Genomic DNA, 16,576 nt, shown 5'->3' on the forward strand with positions numbered 1-16,576 from the left:
CCCTCATCTGCGCCTGCCATTTCACCGGGTACGAGCAACTACACCGGGCAGGCTGACAGACACGCCCCAGTCTGTGCACAGTCTGAGCATTGTGGGCCAGCGTTATATGGCACACTGCAAGAAATCCTGGGCCAAATGACTTCATTAACATCCCTCAAAGCATTTGTCAACCCCTCCCCTCCCAGCTGCAAGCTCTTGCGTTCCTTGTTCTGTTGAGCTGGCCCTGATCCCTTTTGCTTTCTGAGCCTTTTCCTTTTCTTGTCGAGAGCCAGCATTCAGCCATGGAGAGAATACCCAGAAAACTGCAGATTCAACTTCCCACTCAGCCATGAAGCAATATGGATGACATTGGGCAGTCTCTCAGCCTAATCTACCTCACAGGGTTGTTGTGAGGAGAAAGTGGGATAAGTCTGTATATGCCTCCTTGCAGGAAGACCACAAATGTCATAAATAATCATTTCAGTTTTTTAAAAGCATGCAGTGAAATTTCATGGGCTGTTCCCCAGCCAACTCTGGTTTATAAAAGGTCATCCTCTTGTCTTTAATTCAGCACAACTACACACATGCATGTGCACGCACACAGTTCCATACTTACAATCACTGACACAGAAGATGAATTCCAAAACAGCAGACATTTGAGTCCGCAGCAAGCAAAATCATACCCATTTTCACAGTAGGAATTTTTGATTACTCATACTAGTCTGTTCACAGATATTCTGCATCTGTAATGGGTGCCCTTTCACACAGCCAGGCTTGTTGAGTCATGATGCTGGTATACAGCTCCAGGGCAGCCCTGCACTTTAAGAAAAGCCTCTTTCTCTGCAGGTAACTCATGAAATACAATACATGTAGAAAACCTCTTTTATGTCCCTTAGCTAAACTAAAAAATCCAATTCTTGGGCACTTATTCAAGTTATTCACAAGCAGCCAATGAGAAAAGGGGTGGAGTGTCTGCAGACAGTGTCAGTCTCAGAACAGAACAGAGTTGATTGGAGTTGTTATGGTGAGAATGAAAAATGAAGGGGATGCAAAGAACACAGCACGATCAAGGCCATCCATAATATAAACATTTGCTAGGTCATCAAAGCAGGGTCTTTCATATGTGAAGTTGGCAAGAAAGATATAAAATAAGACTGGAGGAAAGACACAGTAAAGATAAAGAGAGACTCTTTCTGAAAGCACTTAAAGCTGAGTTGTACACAAGATCCTGCCAAACACGATCCATGTTTTGCAAATATACCTCCAACTGGTCTTTATGAAGTGGATATTTATTTTGCATTCCTAAAAAGGATTATCTGTGACCTGGATAGCCCAGGTGAGCATGATCTCTTTGGATTTCAGAAGCTATGCACAGTTGGCCTTGGTTAATAATTGGATGGGACACCTGCAGCGAAGACCAGGGTTGTGGAGGCAGGCAATGGCAAACCACCTCTGTTAGTCTCTTGCCATGAAAACCCCAACAGGAGTTGCCATAAGTCAGCTATGAGTTGAGGGCACTCTCCAACACCAAAAAGGATTACAAATTTTCCTCTAACTTTCACTCAAAATGCAATCATGACAACATAACATAAGAACACAGGAGTGACCATACTACATCAGACCAGCAGTCCTGCTTGCTCAGGATCCCTTTTCCAAGAGTGGTCACAGGGATGACCACAAAAAGGCCCACAGCCAGCACCTTCACCTGATAATCAGGCATTCCAGAGGTGCCGTTGGACAGTCAGTTGCAAGTTTCCTGGGTTAGTTTTGTCCTGGGAATGCTTGAGGCAAGCAAGACTCAAACATACTTTGTCTGATTCAAGCAGGCTCAGTCAGTGCAACCAAATTTTCAGATATTTGCACTAGAGGAAAGGAGGAAGGGGAGAGAAGACATTCTAAGACAGTAGGTAAGCAAGCTGAATTAAATGTCTTTATGACCTAAACACACAGAAAATATAACACAGATGCAAAATGAAACATTCTACTTTGCCAAGAACCAATAAACCTGTATTCAGGTGCCCAAAGGCTTCACAGTTTACAATAATAAAAAGTTTAGTGTCACTACAGAACTATAGACTGGGATAAAAATTGAACTGGCAGTTTATCCATTTACCCGTTTTGTGAATTTCAAGGCAATGTCCTGCACCCAGTTCACTTAAAAAGAACTGGCTCCGATAAGATCTAAGCAGCCTAACTATGCTCAGGATTGCAGCCTTTGTCATAGCCTATGATGCCCTCTTGTGGAAAGAGAACTGAATTAAATATCACTTTCACCCAACTCATGTTCCAGATGCCGGAACAGTTAGCTTTTGAATGTCACAGATCACTGCTGTCAGATACATTTTACCAGTACGAAACTGCAGCCCTGGTAAAGAGATGCACGTGTAAGGGCTGTCCCGTGGTTCTTTCACCAGAGCCACAGCTTCTCTTTATTTTCACTCATTGCAAGGTTCTCTCCGCCCTCACCCCAATTTAAGGTTAAGAAGCACGTGGGACAGTTTCCCAAGAAGGACTATTTTGTGTAAGAAATGGCACATTCCCGCTTGTAGGGATCATCATCTTAACATGCGTGCAAATAGCTACGTGTACTGCGATTAAGTCTCATGTAGGAGCATTACAGAAGAGAACACATGCTTCAAAGAGTCCTTCTAGTTTGATATCTTTCCAATTTTATATTTGATGTTGAAGCCGTTTGAGAGCGTGGGGCCATATTGCACAGGTACTTTGAAACGCGTATTGTTTTCCCGTGTACACCGAATATTTAAATAAAAGTAAAGTACGGATCAGCTCCCACTATCACCTACGCGGGTGAACCCCGCAATTGCCTACAAGAAAGTGTCTGCCAAGTAACTTTGGAAGTGACAGAGTCCCGACGTTTCGCGATACTGGTCAAGTGTGCCGCCCTCGCTTCAAGCGACATAGAAAGCATCACAGCCGTTGGAGCACTGCCCCTTTAAAGCAAAGTTATATTGGCCATACCTCAACCTATCAAAAGCCTCGTTTTCAGTAAGGGGCGGCCCCTTCAGCCTGAGCCGAAGGAGTCGCTTTCTATTGGCTGCGAGAGCCGGTTTTTAAAAATCTTTAGGCACCGCCCTTAGCAACCGCATTCTTCCCGGCTCTTGGATTGGCTGCTTTGGAGCCAATCGACGGCTGCCCTCTGCCAATGTAGCAATTTTCAAATTCCCACTTTGTGCTGCTGCAGATCAAGCAAGCCGAGTGGGGGTGGCGGCTAGTGGGGCTTGGGCAAGACGCGGCGGTAGGTAGTCCCGATTCATCAGGGGAGCAGTCAGCCGGATCGAGGGGCCGAGGAGAAGCTCTAGGTTGGCAGGGGTGGCTTAACTGAACCCCTTGCGCAAGGAGACGGCTTCGATTTCCCAGCCCCGGGTACCCTTCTCCCTAGCCCTGTGCAAGGCTGTCGCACTTCCGTTCTTCGGTTGCTTGTCCCAATTCACTGCCCATTGTTGCAGCGAAGGTGTCTCCCCCTGGAGGGTTCCGGAGCTTGTCGTTTGCTTCTTGGCTTACCAGTACGGGGTGAGTGATAGTAGCTGATCCTTTTGCCTTTAGAAAAAGCTCCCCGCCACCGTCGCGCGTGGGATTTTCTAGCCAGTATGTTGACAGCTGTTTGCCGGCAGGCTTCTAGGCCTTTAGCAGCTGCCTGCTAGGCAGAAATCCAATAGGTGGTGCTTAACTGTTGTTGGGGTAGCTGAACCTGCCAGACACTCCTTCCCATGTTCCTTTGGTGCCATCTGTGACATTCCTGGAGCACCCTAAAGGTGAACTGGATTTCCAAGATATGAGCTTTGATTCTTGAAAGCTCATGCCCTCTGCAGCACCTAAATGTATTTGTTGGGCTGATAAGGGCATGCTGTGGAAGTGGGATGGTGGGTGCACTCTCTGCTTTTGACTGACCATTTCTGTCTCCCTTCCTGTATCCAGCTTTGGTTTGGCAGGCTGCCAACAGAACGGATGCCAGCCCCACGCAGCACCAAGCCTGCAGGCAGTAAGCAGCCCTGCCCAGGCAGAGTGCCAGCTGTGGAGAATGCCCAAGCCAAGAAGGTGTGTGGAACCTCTGGCGTCCCTTTTTCACTCTGGGTAACCAGGATCTGCATGTTTCGCCCCGCTTCTTCTGGGGCAGCATCATGGCCAGGGAAAAACACCATTCTGTGCTGTAGGCAAAGAGTCATGAGGTGGCTGTTGGCTGAATGTAGTGTCATTATTATTTATTATTGTTTATGTCATTTGTAGTCCACCTTTCTCATTGAGACTCACAGCAGATTACATAGTGTGAGATTAGTATAGTCAATATCAGGGACATTTCTATAACAAATAAACACAAACATTAGTTGTAGAACAGCTACAGGTGGGTGACAAAGAGTGGAACTGCTAGCCTAGGGTGTTTCTGGGAATATTCTGTCAGGGTTTCTCTGGAAACTGACATGGCTATGTCTGCCAGGGCTCTGGTTCTTTTGAGGGGAATCTTGCCCTTTGGGTAAAGGCCTGTTACAAATGCAGGCATGGTGTGCAGATTTCTCAGCTTCTCACTTTCTCCTAGGAGGAAAGCTCTCAGGCGAAACGATCCCCTTCCTCACCGCAGGGGGCACCCAAGAAGCGTTCTGCCTTTGGGGATATTACCAATGTAAGTAGAGTCCTCTGCCATTTGGGCTTGGGAGGTCCAGTCCTCCACATGCTTCTAAAGTGGCTTTACGCACACTGACAAACAACTGTTGCTTTTGTATGTGTGACATCTTGGGTACATCTGCAAGTCTGAAACTTTACTGCCATCTTTCAGGTGTGATTGATGGAAAGTTGGGATGTAGTTCAGTCTTTTCTAAAGTTGAAAGCATGTGCCAACTTCTGAGTAGGCGTTTATTGTACAGGTAGGGAAAGGTACTAGTCGGTTTGCTTCCTGCACTAATAACCTCGTGGTCTCTCCTTTGTAGGCTCACAAGACTCAACATATATTGGGAAAGAAGGAGACGGCAAAAGCAGCTTCCAAAAAGGCCCCAAAGGGACTGATCGTAGTGGGCGTTGCAAAGAACAATGAGATTAACCTTAAAAAGTGAGGCAATAAGTGTGTGTTAGTTTGTGCTGCCCTTCCTGCTGCTCAGCCCCTCCATGTTCATCTGCTGGCATCTCTCTTGTAGTCATGAGAGCTCATATTTATACAGACTGTGCTAGTACAACAGAGGCAGATGGTCAGGAGCTGCTGGCATGTGGGACTTGTAGTTGTTAACCAGAGCCACCAGTCTCCTGGGCTCTGGACGATTTTCATGTGTTGGCAAGAGGAAGAACACATATGTGGGTTGGAATGGTGGTTGCGTGCACCCAGCTGTCAAGCAGAAACTCGATTGCTAGTGCTAATGAAAGTCAGGGCAGTTTTCTGGCAAAAGAGTAAGTTGCATTGAGGAAGGGGAGGATTTGAGAGTCTATCTTGAATTTAGTTTCAGTTGAGTAGGTGTGTTAGTCCATAGTAGAATGAGATTCAGGCCCAGTAGCACCTTAAAGCTAGATTTCCAGGGCATGAGCTTTCGAAAGTCAAGGCTCCCTTCATCTTTGTTTGTTGGCAAATGCAGCAGTACATGGATGGTTCTCTTCAGTTGTCTACCAATGTCAGGTTCCTTTGCCTTGCCTGTCACCTCCATATCTGCTGTTTACCTCTTGCAATCTGTGTAGCACTGATTCCGGATTCTGGATGTTCCCCCTCCCAGACTCTCAATATTTTTCTGTCCAAATAAATTTCTGTCCAAGTAATACTTCCATTTGTTTACTACAGAATGTTTTCTACCTTCCATTTTTATTTTTTCTGGCTTTCTGTGGCAAAATTTAAAGATACAAGTGCTATGGTAGATAGGATGCAACAGTTTGCAGCTCTTATGTCTTGAGAATATTTGCAATTTTTTGTAGAGAAAATGAATACTTTTAATACTTTTAAATTCCATAAATATGCCAAATAGTGCAGTGTTATATATTAAGTTATAAATGATGTATTTTATGTTCTTAAATCTGTAAACAAAAAAGTTTAGGTTTGATAAAGTTATTTCAGTTTTTCCCAGTGGCGTCAACATTTTTTGGAAATTTTACATCTTTACCTCTGGAGCAAGCAGATGTGCAAGAGAGTCTAACTGGGTCCCTAACCCCTGTTTTGCCTCAGCTAGGGTTAAAATCTCATCCAGATACCTCCAGGCATCAAACTGCAGCCTAGATTCTGAAAGGATTATGCACAAGCTGGTGGGAAATTCAAAACTCTGCCCAGAAGAGATTCTACCAGAGCTGTAGTGCTGTTGACACACAGATGACCCTGGGATGTGTCTTGGGTCTCCTAGACACAAGTTCAGGAACAACTGCTTCTGAATTGCGTTGTCTAACCTTCTGTGCAGGCTTTTCCATGCTTATGGACTGGCTCAGCATTTTTAAAAAAAACCTTTTAGAATGGCTGTAGTCCTGGGAATTGAAGAAAACTGTAAACTGAGCAGTTAATAATAATAATAATAATAATAATAATAATAATAATAATAATAATAATAATAATAAACAAACCATCCTTCAGGACAACTTAACACCCACTCAGAGCGATTTACAAAGTGTGTTATTATTATTCCCACAATAATAATCACCTTGTGAAGTGAGTGGGGCTGAGAGAGCTCCTAGAAGCTGAGACTGACCGAAGGTCACCCAACTAGCTTCAAGTGCAGGAGTGGGGAATCAAACCCAGTTCTCCGGATTAGAGTCCCAAGCTCTTAACCACTACACCAAACTGGCTCTCTGGAGGTACAGAAACCACAGCAGGTGTCAATGGATGTTTTCAGCTGGCAAGCTGTAAACTTTCTTTTTGGTAGTGTTGGGGAGCTGGATTTGACCGGCAAGATCTGGACCCACAAAGGCATGTATTGGGGAGGGGGGGGAGTGTTGCGTTTTGCCTTTGACTTGTGATAGGAACCTCCTCCAAGCGGTGTGTGTATGTCCCATGGGAAGCACGCGCCCACTGCAGGGCTCTACGAAGCAAAAGGTGTTAGGCCGGAATGCCCCACCAGCAGCTGATTTGTCTGGATATCATCAGTGATCTGATTCCATTGCTAACTCAGGTGTGTCTCTTTCAGGTCAGCAAGCAAAATTTCCTCTGAGGACACACCAGCTGAGAAGGTTCCGGCAGAGAAGGCAGATCCTTCACAGCCGCCAGCGAATCAAGTGGCTTTGGTACAGGGAAGCTACCCTTATTGAGGGCTTTGTGGTTAATGGAAGCTAAAGAGTGTGGTGGGTGGGAAGGAGGGTTGTCAATTACATTTTGGCAGAACTTTTATTCTGGACAGATGGTGATATTTGTTCCTGGCAATACTGAGTGCGTGAGAACACTTGTAGCATCTGCTTATCCTGATGCCGCACTTTCTTGGGTAGCCTGGTTGTGTCCATGAGCCTTGTGGGGGCGGGGGGGGGGGGCTTCTGGTTAAGTTCTTGTCCCTTGAAACCATTATCTGCAGTATTTTCATGTTATAAAACCTACTGACTTGAGCTGTAGGCTCTTTATTTCTTGGACCATGGCAAAGATTTCTGTGATGAATCATTCCCTTCCCTTCATTCAAGAGAGCCCCAACATTTTCATGCCATCTTGCAGGTGCACAGAATCAGTTGGGGGTTTTATCACTGCAGGTTCAGTCCCCCTTCTTTTAGTTGGAGCTTGCAGACCCAGCTGTGAGCTCCTGCCAGTATAGATGTGACAGTTGCTGGTCAAGAGTAGACAGTTCTGGACAGGGTGGATCAACGGAATGGCTCAGACTAGGGCAGTAAAGGCCCTGCTTGGATCTTAACTTGTAATAATTGAATTTCATGAGGCTGTAGCAGTAAATTGAGCCTCAAAGAGTGAATTCATGAAGAAGCCAGTGAGCTGAGGATAAAGTAGTCCCTCACTGAACTCTGGTTTTAGTCGAGGGTAGAACAAGATTGCTTGTGTATGTTTGAACATGGTATTTTCATTAAAAACAAAACATGACTTCCTTCCATGTGCAGGTGAGGCCAATTGAGGACATTGACAAGGGGCAGCAAGACGATCCTTACGCCAGCGCTGAATATGCCAAGGATATCTTTAACTACATGCGGGAGCGTGAGGTAGCTTGGGAAGGGGTGTTGGTTCAGGGCTAGTTCTCCAACTCCAGCCTGGCCCTTTAAAAAAGGAGCAGCTCCTGAGTGTATGTGAGGGATGAAACTCCCTTTAAAATCAGCTACAGAGTTGTACTTTGAATTCACTGGTCTCACATAAATGAGGCCTGGAGTAAGGTTTTGTTCCACTGGCTGTGCATGAATGAAAATTCCCACCTCATCTCTTCTTGGGTTTCTCCCACACTGAGCACTTGAGGATGTGACTAAGCAATGCAAGCTGGGACTGTCTGGATTTCAAAAGCAGTGCCAGCTTCAGTCTGAAGCCTGGTTTGGGTTTTGCCAAAAGTCTTGGCATTGGTCTTGCTGATTGTTAGACCCTCCTGGCTGGACTCGGTGAGTTGGTCTACCCTGTGAATGGATTGGAGAGCAGCTTGGAAGGCACCCGACTGCCTTCCTGGCTCTTCCTCTTCTTTTCCTTCTTTCCTAGGAAAAATTCGTGATCCCGGATTACATGAAGAATCAGCCTGATATCACCAGGGACATGCGGGCCATTCTGGTTGACTGGATGGTGGAGGTGCAGGTGGGTTGCCCATTCAAGCGAGCCCTCTTGTATGGCCATATGGCCAAGCTATTTGGGGCAGATGATCTCTCGGCTGAGATGATGGGGGGGGGACTAAAATTCAGTTATCCCCTGGTGTAGTGAAAAAGGAAAAAATGAATGGTTATTTGGGAATGGTATTTGCTTCTGTTAGCAAGTCTTGGGTCATGATACCAGTTCCATGGCCAGCAAGAGGTGAAATGATGCCTTCCCCCCAAACTCTGACTCAGGGCTGGTTTCTTTGGGGAGGAGTTGTCCAGTACCAGGTGGGGGCCCCATGTGACAGGCTCCCTTCCGTCTCAAGATCTGGTTTGTGCCAAGTCTGTGCTTTGCATACAGAAGTTCCTACATTCAATTTCCAATTAGAAGCTTTTCTAGCTGCCTGATTGTAAGAGTTTTCTGTCTCTCTGCCTGGCTTGCTGCCAGCAGAAACAGATGCAGTCATGCGCTGACTCCCACCTTTACCTCTTGGGCTCCTGTAGGAGAACTTTGACCTCACTCATGAGACACTTTACCTGGCAGTCAAACTGATGGACCACTATTTGGTGAAGGTGACCAGCTTGCGGGACAAGCTGCAGCTCATTGGCTCCACAGCCATCCTCATTGCCTCCAAGTTCGAGGTAAGCCCAAGTGGGAGCAATGGGGCAGGGCAAAGCAGAGCTTGAACAAGAGGGCGTGGAAGCCTTTCCATCCTGGTTGCTGGAGGAACGTCGGGGCTGCCTGCCTCTCCCAAGACCTGTGGCTGCTGTCTTGGGGGCTCCACTGTGTCTTTTCCCTGGCCATGGAGCTTGGGGCACAGTCTGCAAGTGGTCAAGAGGGCTTTGGGCTGGTGGGTCTGGCTTACTCTTCGGAAATGATTTCGGTGATCCAGTGATCAAGGCTGGAGCACTTTTGCTTCTCTCTTGATTTTAGAAATCCCTCACAGAGGCCCTTTTAGATCCAATTGACTCCTCCCCACCCATGTTCTCTTTGAAAATGGGGGTTTTAGATTTCCAAGTTTCTACCTGTAATGTCAGCTTCTGTGAACTGTTGCTCTCCCCTGTGCAGTTGTGTTCTGGGCTTCAAAAGCCCCAGATCAGAGTCCCCCTTGAGGGAAGTGATCCTACAGGTTGTAAGGTATTGTTGTATTTTATATAACCTATATATCACTTCCCTTTGAACTTACAAACCTACAAAGTAGTTTACAAAAAGAATGCAGTGGTCCTAAAACACGTTTTGGTAGGAGAATTGTGTCATAAAAGGTTGCATTCAAGTGACAGGCCCTTGAATATTCCTTCTCTTTGTTTGGAATTTGCCTCTGGATAAAAGCTGTACTGCCAGTAAGCCTTTCAGAGCGCAGAGGTAACCGTTACAATTCCGCCACCCTATTCTACGCAGGAGCGCTGTCCCCCCTGTGTGGATGACTTCCTGTACATCTGTGATGATGCCTACAAGAGAGAAGAACTCATCTCCATGGAAATGAGCATATTGCAAACACTTCACTTTGACATAAATATTCCTGTTGCGTACCGCTTCCTCCGCCGCTTTGCCAAGGTGAGCCAGTGTTCGGCTGCTGCTTGGGAAGTAAGAAGACATTTGGGGTCCACCATGGAGCACAAGTGCATGTTCGGGGGGGGGAGGGGGGAGGGAATCATGTATGTTCCCAATGCTGCCTTTGCACCTCTGCAAGAGCAGCTGTGACCTAACTGTCACTATCCAGGAAGCCAAATCCTGCCCTTCATGGTGCTGATGCACGGATTGGCTCAAATGGTAGCAACATGGATGGACTATTCATGAGGCCAGCATCCCCTGTGCGCTTGAAATATATAATGTTCTTATAAACGCTCTTTCCCCTGACTAGCAGAAGGGGGCAAAAAGGGCTGAATTGTGCAGGGAGAGGAACCATTGCCCAAATGCTCACTTTACCTCATCTTACAACCTTGAATGCTAGCATCTTTTTTAAAATGAAAGTTGTGCTTCTCGGGATTCTGTATTTTGCAGCAATAGGCAGAGCCCTGAAAATAAAACTGAAGAGAAGGACACGAAGAGGAGTACAGAGGAGGGAGGGAATGTTGCCTGCTGTTTCTCCCTACCACATGCACACACCAATATAGAAGGGGGGCAGTGTTTTGGCAGTGCCACGTATTGTGGACAGACTCTCAGGCCCTTTAGAAATGGGAACCCTACACACTGTGCTGTCTGGAGATGTAGTATTTCTGGAGATTTTGGAGCTGGAGATTGGATATTTTCCCCTCAGTGGGGAAAACCCAGAGAGGTTTTTGGAAAAAATTGAGAAGTATGCACTACTTCCTTTTCAGTCTTATTTTATTACTTAAAAGTCATGTTACTGTTTAGTACTTGTGTTTAAGGTACTGTCATGACTGACTTTTGGTGACCCCACATGGGATTTTAAAGGCAAGAGACTAACAAAGGTGTTTTACCATTGTCTGCCTTTGTGCAGCAACCCAGGGCTTCCTTGGTGGTCGGCCATCAAAGTACTAATTGGGGCCAACCCTCTTAGCTTCTGTAGCATAGCAGTTAAGTGGCTGGTCTGTAAATTGGCATTTGGCTTGTTCAAATTCCACTACTGCCATGAGCTCAGTAGGTGGCCTTGGGTAAGCCACTTCTCTCAGCCTCAGTTCCCCAGCTGTATTGTGGGGGCAATAATAACACTGACTTTATTCACTGCTCTGAGTGGGGGTCTTATTTGTCTAGAAGCATGGCATATAAGCACAATTATTTTTAACTTCTGAAATCTGATGAAATCAGGCTAGTGTGAGTCATCCTGCCTGGGTCCATTTTGGATTAGCATGTAAAATTTTACTTAGCATATAAAATTGTACAACTATTTGGCATATGTATGGCACTTAAGTAAGAGCAGTTTTCTTGTCCTACTACCAGACAGGCTGTGGACCTGCGGTGAAGTATGAATGAGCCAGTTCTGTAGGCTTCTTAGAGATTATGTCTCGGGCTCATCCTGCAGTGCTAGAAGTGCTGTGGTCACAAAATCAAGGATGGGGTTGAGGAACTGCATCAAGGGAAGCTTTCTGGTTGTGTGTATTGCCTTGGTACTAACTGGAACATTGGAACATTTGGCAAGACAAAGGAAAAATGTGTTCAGGAGATACTGTCTTACTCTCCACCACCACATTTTTCCCGTTGCAGTGTGCCCATGCTACCATGGAGACTTTGACACTGGCCCGATTCATCTGCGAACTGACCCTGCAGGAGTATGACTTTGTCCAGGAGAGCGCCTCGCGGTTGGCTGCCAGCTGCCTGCTCTTGGCACTGAAGATGAAGAACCTTGATGGCTGGGTGAGCGCTTGTCCTCTGAGCTGGCGGGGGTGGTGATGGTGGTGGTGCTGGCAGGTGAGCACAGCAGATGAGATGCCCAGTAGGGCAGGCTTTTCATGGCAGTGGGAATGCAGCATGTGAGTTCTGCAGCCTCAGAGCTTGGGTGCCCTAGTTGTGAAGTTGTCCTGGAACAATGCAAATCCCTGATGTGTTGCAGAACCCCACACTGGAATATTACAGCGGCTACTGCATCCAGGAGCTCCAGTCTTTGGTTAAGAAGCTCAACTTCCTGTTGACCTATCAGCACGATGAGCGGCTCAAAGCTGTGCGCTGCAAATACTCTCACCGGTGAGGGTTCCTGCCTTTCCTTTTTTCTTTCCTTTTGCCGTTGAGTTATATGGTGTGTGTGTATTTGCTCATATACAAAGATGTATACTTCTCATGCTGCAGGGGTGGTGGTGGGCTTCATGACATTTTAATCTTGCATGCTTGCATGCAGCCCCCCACATCATGGTGGGGGGGGGCTGGACAATCCAGGTGTATATCCCTGCTCTGCCATAAGCAGCTTGCTGGGTGACCTCCCCCAGTCACAGCCTAATCTATCTTACAGGGTTGTTGTAGCAAAGATAAAAACAAGAACTGAAATATATTTGCTGCCCACTAGGAAGATAAGTGGGGTACAAATGCTTAAGTAAATAAAATTGTCTCTAAATTGTTTTGAATGGGGCTAATAAATATACTTAAGCATATATTGCCTTTTAATAAAAAAGACAAACTGAAAACTTAAATAACTAAAATTGCCCCCCAAATGTAAAAGCAAATGTGTGGGTCCAGGGGGCAAAGTACTGATTCAGGGAAAGCCCAACTGCAAGAGGAGTGGGGGCTTTCCACGTCCACTTCTACAGGACGCTCCTGTATTTTAATAGTTGAAGGGAATTTCACTGTTGGCATGAAAAGAAGTTTGTCCCATTAGGGCTCGGGTTGCCAGGTCCCCCAGAGCCAGACTCGGAGGCAGAGGGTACTTGCCTCCAAGCATGATCCAATGCCCACTTGTTGTGCTGGAAAATGACATCGTTTTCCAGTGTGATACGGAAGCTATGAGTTGTGCTGGGGAGGGGCAGTTCACTCCCAAATGCTAAGTTTTTGGGTAGCAATTTTTACTCAACACCCCCACCCTCAATGTGACCCATAGCTTCTGTATTGCTCCAGAAAAATGAGGCGCTCATGTGTTCTCCCCACAGGTGCCTTTCTATCCTCCTCCTGCCGGGGAGGCAAGGGGTCCACAACTCATGGAGGGCCCCATTTGCAATTACTGTCAATCAAAACAGCCACATGACTACAGAATGCCCTACATATATGACTATGAATTCTGTAGTTGTATAGTTAACTTAACACTCTTTTTAGCTGCCCAAGTGCCTCTGCACATATAGGGTAGTCTTTCCCCATTCTGCTGGACCTGAGCCAGCTCTTCTGCATCTGGAGTGATTTCCTCTCTGCTTTCCCACTCCCTCCTCAGCACTGAAGCACAGCAGGTTGGGCAAAAGAGTGAGACTATGGAGGCACCAAGTAGACAGCAAGCTCACCATGGAGAAAGGGGGCTAAAAACACCATCATCCCACAGTGGCCTGCTTGCTCTTTTCCCAGGTGGCTGCCGTGGTACTAATGATTCTCTGTGGCCAGCTTGCCATGTTCTTGGCAGCCACCCCATGCTGTGATACTGTCTGCAAAAAGGGGGTGGGGGAGAGGATCAGCCCTTTACTTCCTTCCTTGGCACAAGACCTGCAACTAAGGAAAGTTTTCAGATTACCTGTCCACTAGCAGCTGCTGTTTCAAGGTGCCAATCATGAGCCATACCTGGCAGTGGCCTTGACCACATTCCTAGAACATGGGGGGATGCTGCTCAGAAGAGCCAAGGTAGCTCCCAAGCCACAGAGCAAACATCACTGTGTCCATAGCCTGTTGTCAGGCAGATTAGCCCACTCTGTGCCAAAACAGAGAGGTGGCTCAGTGGCTGAACATCTGTTTTGCATGCATTAGGTCTCTGCTTCAACCCCCAACATCTTCAACATTAAAAGTTTGGGGTAGTAGTAGGTAATGTGAAAGAACTCTCTACCTGAGACCTCGAGGGTTACTGCCAGAGTAAACAAATACTGACTTTGATAGGTCAGTGGTGAAATTCATCATAAGGCAATTTCATGCATTCAAGGAACAAGGGAAAGAAAGAGGAAGAAGTAGTACAGCAGAGGCTGTAAGGACAAACAGAAGAAACAAGCCTTGTGTTTGTCCCCTCGCCTGCATCAACCTATACAAGCATTCTCTCTCTCTCTCTCTCTCTCTGTATCTTGTAGGGTCTTCTTTGCAGTGGCCAAGATGGTGCCTCTGGATATGCTGGAGCTGGAGGAATCTTTGCAGAAGGCAAGCAGGAGATCTTTGTCATAAGCCATAGCAAAGTAGCTGCCATGTAAATACTGTGTAAATAGAGGCAATTCTCAACCTTGAACGCTGTGTATATAACTTTTTTTTAAAAAACTGTGTGGAAAAAATTGAAAAGAAATGTGTGTGTGTGGAGGGGGGGTGTATAATAGGAAAGCTTTCAATAAAATATGGTGTGATATTTCTGCCGCCTTGTATGTCACTGCTTCCACCTGAGCATATTCCAGGGCATGGAGGTGCCCTCAATTTTGAGCCTTCCTCTCTCCGCTGTGGGCCACAGTGCTTTACTTAATTTGGTTTCTCTTTTCCTCCCCTCTACCCTTGATAGCACTTGGGGAGGGGGTGCTGTTCCTACCAACCTGCCTTACACCTTCCAACATGCTTTTCCATGGTATCTGGGGCCCAAGAGAAGGCAGGGAGTCAACAGAACTACCACGTGGAGCTGTTGCTTAGCAACAGGTGTGGTGTACAGCACAAGCGTTGCAGAATCCTAGTAGCCAAGCGAGGCAACATGCATTTCCTTTTAAGCAGGGTTGGTGGTGGGCCTCTGATTGGAAACCCACCAAGTTTCCAGGAGCTGAATTTTGTTTCTAGCAGCAATCCACCAGATAAAGTTTTTGCTGGGGAATGTGGTGTAGGGAAATCCTCACCTTTTGCTTTTCTACCTGTCAGGCAGCTGCTAAAAGACACAAGACTCTTGACAGGAGCAGATTAGCTGCCTCATTTATTGAACAAGCAGTACAGGATTTGGGGGGCCAGTTCACTCATACCTCCCCTGCCACAAGGAGGTGGGAATAAAAGGGAGGGGGCTACAGGCATTATTTGCTGCCTTCAAGCCCTGATGGGGGCTGGGGGGAAATCATAAGAATGAGATATAAGCCATAAATATAAGAGTCATCCCTCTTCCACTACTCTTTCTAAAATTAAAAGCCAATCTGTTCAGGGTTCTGGCTCTCTTTCAGTGCATACACAGGGAGAAGGAAATTAGTTTCTCTCTCCAACTCCAGTTTTTGCTTCCTTCTGGAAGCTGGACTGAAAACAACCCCTGCTTTGCTATAAGGCTATCCTGAGAACAGAGGCACATCCTCTATAGCAATTGCCCCTTGCCTAAACTCAGTAACATCCCCCTCTAATTGCTCTTTGCTTCCAGTAGACTTGGACCCTGCCTCATTTTCTTTAACCAATGAAGAGAGGCTAGCCTCCCCTGACTTCTTGTGGGAAACACTCTTTAGGGGACTGCTGGCAGGGTTTCCCTTTTCTACTTTGGAGTGACACCACCAGGCAAGGGAACCAATGGTAGTTGCATCCTAAACACAGGGACCAACAGTTGTTTGTTTTGTAACTGGGCCCAGGCCTTTGGCCAACAAAAATAAACTCCCTGGGAGGACTGGCTGGAGAGGCATAAGGGTGCCGCTTGCAGCTCCCTTCAGTGCATGCCTGCTTTAAGCAAGCTGCCTCCTCTTCCCCCAGCTTTCCCTCAGGAGGAAATAATATGTACACCCCCCCCATTTTCCCCTACACTCACAGTCACGATATAAATCAATCACTTTAGCACAAGAAAATACGATGGCAGCCATACACCCAACCCTCCCCCCCCAACAGCACAAACTGCAGAGCAAGAGCTGCTCCAGGTGGCAATGGGGGACTCCCCCCACCAAAGCTGGCTGTTAATAGTTTGCTGAGCTTCCCATAGCTACACCAGTCTGTAGCAATATTTCTGCCTCCTTCAGGCACCATGGCTTTTACAGAAGGAGGCAGCAGTGGCTTGGCCCAAGCCAAAGCCCTATTTTAACCCCCCCCCATTGCTGTTTTGCACTAGGGGGCTGGGAGAGAGGAAAAGAAGATGCTTGAGCTGTTAGCTTGCAGCCTTGAGAAGAGTTCTCAGAGCTACTGCAAAGGACCTGGTGTGGTAGTGCCCTTGACTGGCATGTATTAATCTTCAGCTTCCTAACAGCAGGCAGCAGAAAAGCCAGCAGTGGAATGTCAGAGACCAGAGGGAGGCCCAGTCAGGCTGCAGGGACAGCTGCATTCTTCAGGTTGCCCACGTCCTAGCTTCTTTGCAATGCTCCTCTGGCTGCAGCCTCAGAGGGGAGGAGAGCTGGTTCTTCTGTTTGCTACTCTCCCACGGAAGCAGTCCCAGTTGCTCTCTCTCTGGCACCAGTCCTGTAAAACTGCCTGGATCATGGCATCGAGGGCCTCTCA

The 16,576-nt window shown here is 46.9% G+C and overlaps 1 protein-coding gene across 2 annotated transcripts; it reads left to right on the forward strand.

Annotated features, from left to right (window-relative positions):
- The first annotated feature begins 3,204 nt into the window (after positions 1-3,204).
- CCNB3 (cyclin B3) lies at positions 3,205-14,538 on the forward strand. 2 transcript variants are annotated; one of them, XM_054996552.1, is made up of 12 exons: positions 3,205-3,510; positions 3,916-4,035; positions 4,532-4,615; positions 4,920-5,038; positions 7,077-7,176; positions 7,978-8,079; positions 8,558-8,650; positions 9,151-9,288; positions 10,046-10,201; positions 11,813-11,962; positions 12,159-12,289; positions 14,290-14,538. In XM_054996552.1, exons 2-12 carry the CDS (start codon positions 3,946-3,948, stop codon positions 14,378-14,380), a joined length of 1,254 nt encoding a protein of 417 aa, XP_054852527.1. In that variant the 5' UTR covers positions 3,205-3,510; positions 3,916-3,945; the 3' UTR covers positions 14,381-14,538. The 2 variants fall into 2 exon arrangements, with proteins under 2 accessions (XP_054852527.1, XP_054852528.1); XM_054996553.1 differs by having other exon boundaries at positions 7,077-7,173; positions 7,981-8,079.
- The last annotated feature ends 2,038 nt before the right edge of the window (positions 14,539-16,576 follow it).

Source organism: Eublepharis macularius, chromosome 13 (genome assembly GCF_028583425.1).
Source record: "Eublepharis macularius isolate TG4126 chromosome 13, MPM_Emac_v1.0, whole genome shotgun sequence".
NCBI classification, from domain to species: domain Eukaryota; kingdom Metazoa; phylum Chordata; class Lepidosauria; order Squamata; family Eublepharidae; genus Eublepharis; species Eublepharis macularius.

Coding starts and splice junctions, on each gene's coding strand:
- CCNB3 (XM_054996552.1), top strand. CDS start 3,946: ATGCCAGCCCCACGCAGCACCAAGCCTGCAGGCAGTAAGCAGCCCTGC. Junction 9,289..10,045: donor TCATTGCCTCCAAGTTCGAG/GTAAGCCCAAGT, acceptor TATTCTACGCAG/GAGCGCTGTCCCCCCTGTGT. Junction 11,963..12,158: donor TGAAGAACCTTGATGGCTGG/GTGAGCGCTTGT, acceptor GATGTGTTGCAG/AACCCCACACTGGAATATTA.